General features: G+C 53.0%; 1 protein-coding gene across 1 annotated transcript in view; it reads right to left on the reverse strand.

The window, feature by feature from the left end:
* Positions 1-3,238, reverse strand: part of LOC114071724 (DNA topoisomerase I, mitochondrial-like) — a 20,945-nt gene that overhangs the window by 7,126 nt on the left and 10,581 nt on the right. Inside the window, exons 11-14 of the mRNA XM_027909579.1 lie at positions 2,789-2,910; positions 2,041-2,163; positions 1,164-1,351; positions 280-424 (exon numbers count right to left, since the gene is read on the reverse strand). Of these exons, the coding sequence (XP_027765380.1) occupies positions 280-424; positions 1,164-1,351; positions 2,041-2,163; positions 2,789-2,910 (578 nt within the window). The remainder of the gene's footprint in view (positions 1-279; positions 425-1,163; positions 1,352-2,040; positions 2,164-2,788; positions 2,911-3,238) is intronic.

The following is a 3,238-nucleotide window of genomic DNA, read 5'->3' on the forward strand; positions in this document are numbered from 1 at the left end:
AATTCCCCAGACTCTGGTCCCTGTGGACCTTCCCAGCTCCTGCCAGGCTTCCAACAGCCCTCCCTGGACACCCATGAGGAATGTGGTCCAGGGAATGTTGGATTAATGCTCCACAACCATCTGTCCTTTTCCCTTCACCACCCAACGACACACAAATCCCTTCATTTCACCCTGTCTTTTGGGAAATGTGGAAAAAAAAAAAACCCACCCCAAACCACCCTGATTTTTGGTGATGTGCCACACCTCTGCTTTCCCTGACCTTTCCACCACCATCCCAACCTTCAGCTTGGAGCTGGGGTTCAGCATGATGTACTTGAGGGTGTTCTGGATGTTCTCGGTCCACGAGGCCAACCAGGTGACCGTGTTGTCAAAGCGAACCTCCTTCCACTTGTGACCTTCGGGGGGCTTGGGAATCTTGGAATCCCTGTGGGAAGAGGGGGATTAAAGGCCTGAGACCACGGAGAGACAGGTCTACAGCGAGACAAGGATGGTCACCACGTGACAGTGTTACTTTGAGGAAACAGAGCCCACCCAAAATGGCTCCACAACACGGAACTGTTAAGGTTGGAAAAGCCCTCTGACATCAGGAAGTTCAAAAAAGAGCAATAAGGTCCCTCCTGAGCCTCCTTTTCTGCAGGTTGAGCCCCACCCAAGCCACCTCAGCTTCTCCTGCTTCTCCAGACCCTTCCCACCATCAGGTCTTTATCATTTGGACGCTGAAGACAAAGGAGAACTTTCTGGAGGGGAATGTTTTGAACCAAAAAGTCTTCAAATGGGTGGTTTAAGACCAACCCTACTCATCTTAACCCAATCACTGCCTTCCCAACCTCCTCCAGGGAGGATCCTGGTGCTTTCCAGGCAACGGGAAGGACCCAAAAAACTGGGAGGGATGGAAATTAGGAGGAGCACAGAGTTGTCCCTTCTTCAAAGAGGCAGCAGGAGAACCACGGTGTCCATGGTCAATTTTGGATGAACTAATGGGAGATGATGCTGCTTGAGCAGCTTCCTGGCCACTGGAGACCCACAGAGGAATTCAAAGTCAGACCTCTGGAGGTGACCAAAGAGCTCCAGTGAGTGCTCAGGGTCTGGGCAGAGATGTCCTGCTCACCCCCATCACCCAGTCCCAAAACCTCCCCCTCCCCCAGGAGCTCCTGACAACTCACTTGCTGCAGTTGATGACAACATCTTCTGGCATGATCCTCTTCTTCAGCATCCCCATCTTGGGGTGGTCGCCACGGCCCCGGAACAGCCCCGGTGGCTCCGTTTTGAAGTTGCCGATCTTCTCGCGGTGCCCATCCAGGATGCAGTACCCGTATTCCTCCTGGATCTTGTCTGCCTCCTCCTTCAGCTTCTGCAAGGAGCACCAGGACACCAAAAAAAAATATTAAATAATCATGGAATGGTTTGAGTTGGAAGGGACCTTCAAGGTTATCTCATTCTTATTCCACCCCCCTGCCCTGGGCAGGGCTATCTTCCACCATCCCAGGTTGCTCCAAGCCCCATCCAGCCTGTCCTGGAATACTCCAAGGGATGGGGCAGCTAAAACTCCCCTTGGCAACCTGTGCCAGTGTCCCACCAGCCTCCCAGTAAGGAATTTCTTCCCAACATCTAATCCAAACCCACTCTCATCCCATAGGATGAGATTTAACCCCCAGGGCTGGTGTTTACCCATCCCCACCCTCTTTTCCCTGGAGAAAAGGAAGGTTGGGAAAACAGAGCTCAAAGAGTGGGAGGAGGAGGCAAGTTCCACTCCCAAAACATGGCTCATCTCCACCCACTTTGCCAACCCTCCCAGTGAACCTGATGGGACAGCCCTGAGGGCCACCAGCCCCTCAGCAAGGGCCACCATCCTCTGGATAGAGCAGGATCCAAACCCATGCTCCAAGGATGGTCGGTATCCATGGAGAGGAGGGTGATGGTCCAAAGAAGTCCCAGGGCGTAAAACCAAGCGAGATGACAAGCAGGAGCCCAAAGACCCCAAAAAGCTGGACCCCAAAACCACGTTATCCAGTCCCAGATGCCACAGGAACGAGCCCTGACCTGCTTCTCCTCCTTGGGGAGCGCCTTCCGGGCCTCGCTTTTGTCCACGAAGTATTTGTGGATCTCACTGAAGTCACACTTGGCCAGGTCCTGGATTATCTCCTGCTCCTCCGAGGTCATCTCCTGGGAGAGAGGGGGGATGGGCTGGATAAAGCCAGGAGGCCAAACTAACCCCACGCAGGGCTGCTGTTTGTGCCTCTCCTTCCCAGAAAAAAGGGAACAGAGCCCCAGATTCCAGCTTTTTGGGAAAAAACAGGAAGCAGCAGCCACAGCCAGGCAAGCAAAGCTTCCATGGCAGGAGGTCTGGAGGACCTCTGGATTCAACCAACACCCAGACAACCAAAAAGCAGCCAAATCTGGGATGGAACAACCTCTGACATGGAAAAAAAATTCCCCCAAAACCACCTGAGGGACTGCAAAAGATGTACCAAAGGTATTTGGGGTGGGGAAGGAAGGGGTGTGTGTGTAAACACACCCTAGCAGGGTTTTGGTTTTATTTAAGACCATGAGGTTATTCCTTCAAGCCCAAAAACCATTTGGGAAGCTGTTTGGAAGATCCAGCACCTCCTTCCACCACCAAAACTCAGGGGGAGCACAAGTGAAGCCCCCAAATCCCCAAAAAACCCAAGGAAACGAATCAGAATTCAGGATCTCATAGTTATAAATAAGCCATGAGAGCCCCTCATCCCCTCCCATCCCACACCATGGCCTGCTGATGGATATCAAGGAAGCCCTGCCAGGGATTTACCTTCCTCCAGTCGTGGAAGAAGTTGTTCTGGAAGATCTCCTTGCTCGTGTACTCGTGGTCGAGCATTTTGGCATAAAACGTGGCGATTTCCTCCGTGGCCAAGCTCAGCTTCAGGGGTTTTCCTGGGAAAAAGGAGGACCTTTGGCATCAGGTTAAGGGAACAGCCCAACCCCACATTCCTCTGGGGGCTCCTCACATTCCATACTCCATCAAAAAACAGGGACAAGGGGGTAGAAGAGTCACAGGCAGGACCTTGGCACGTCCCACGCCAGGATCAGCATCCAGAGCTCTTGGCACAGTGGGATGTTCCTGAATCCCATCCATTCCAGGAGCCAGGACCCTGATTGGAGAGAGGTTTCACCCCATCCATGCAGATGGAGCAACCATGGGACGCTCCAAGCTGGGCAAGACAGAGGCAAGAGCCTCTCCTGCTCGCCCAACAGATCCAAG

The sequence above is a fragment of the Empidonax traillii genome, unplaced genomic scaffold, assembly GCF_003031625.1.
Source record: "Empidonax traillii isolate 1590-97213 ecotype Southwest subspecies unplaced genomic scaffold, ASM303162v1 scaffold2231:size98615, whole genome shotgun sequence".
Taxonomy (NCBI): Eukaryota; Metazoa; Chordata; class Aves; order Passeriformes; family Tyrannidae; genus Empidonax; species Empidonax traillii.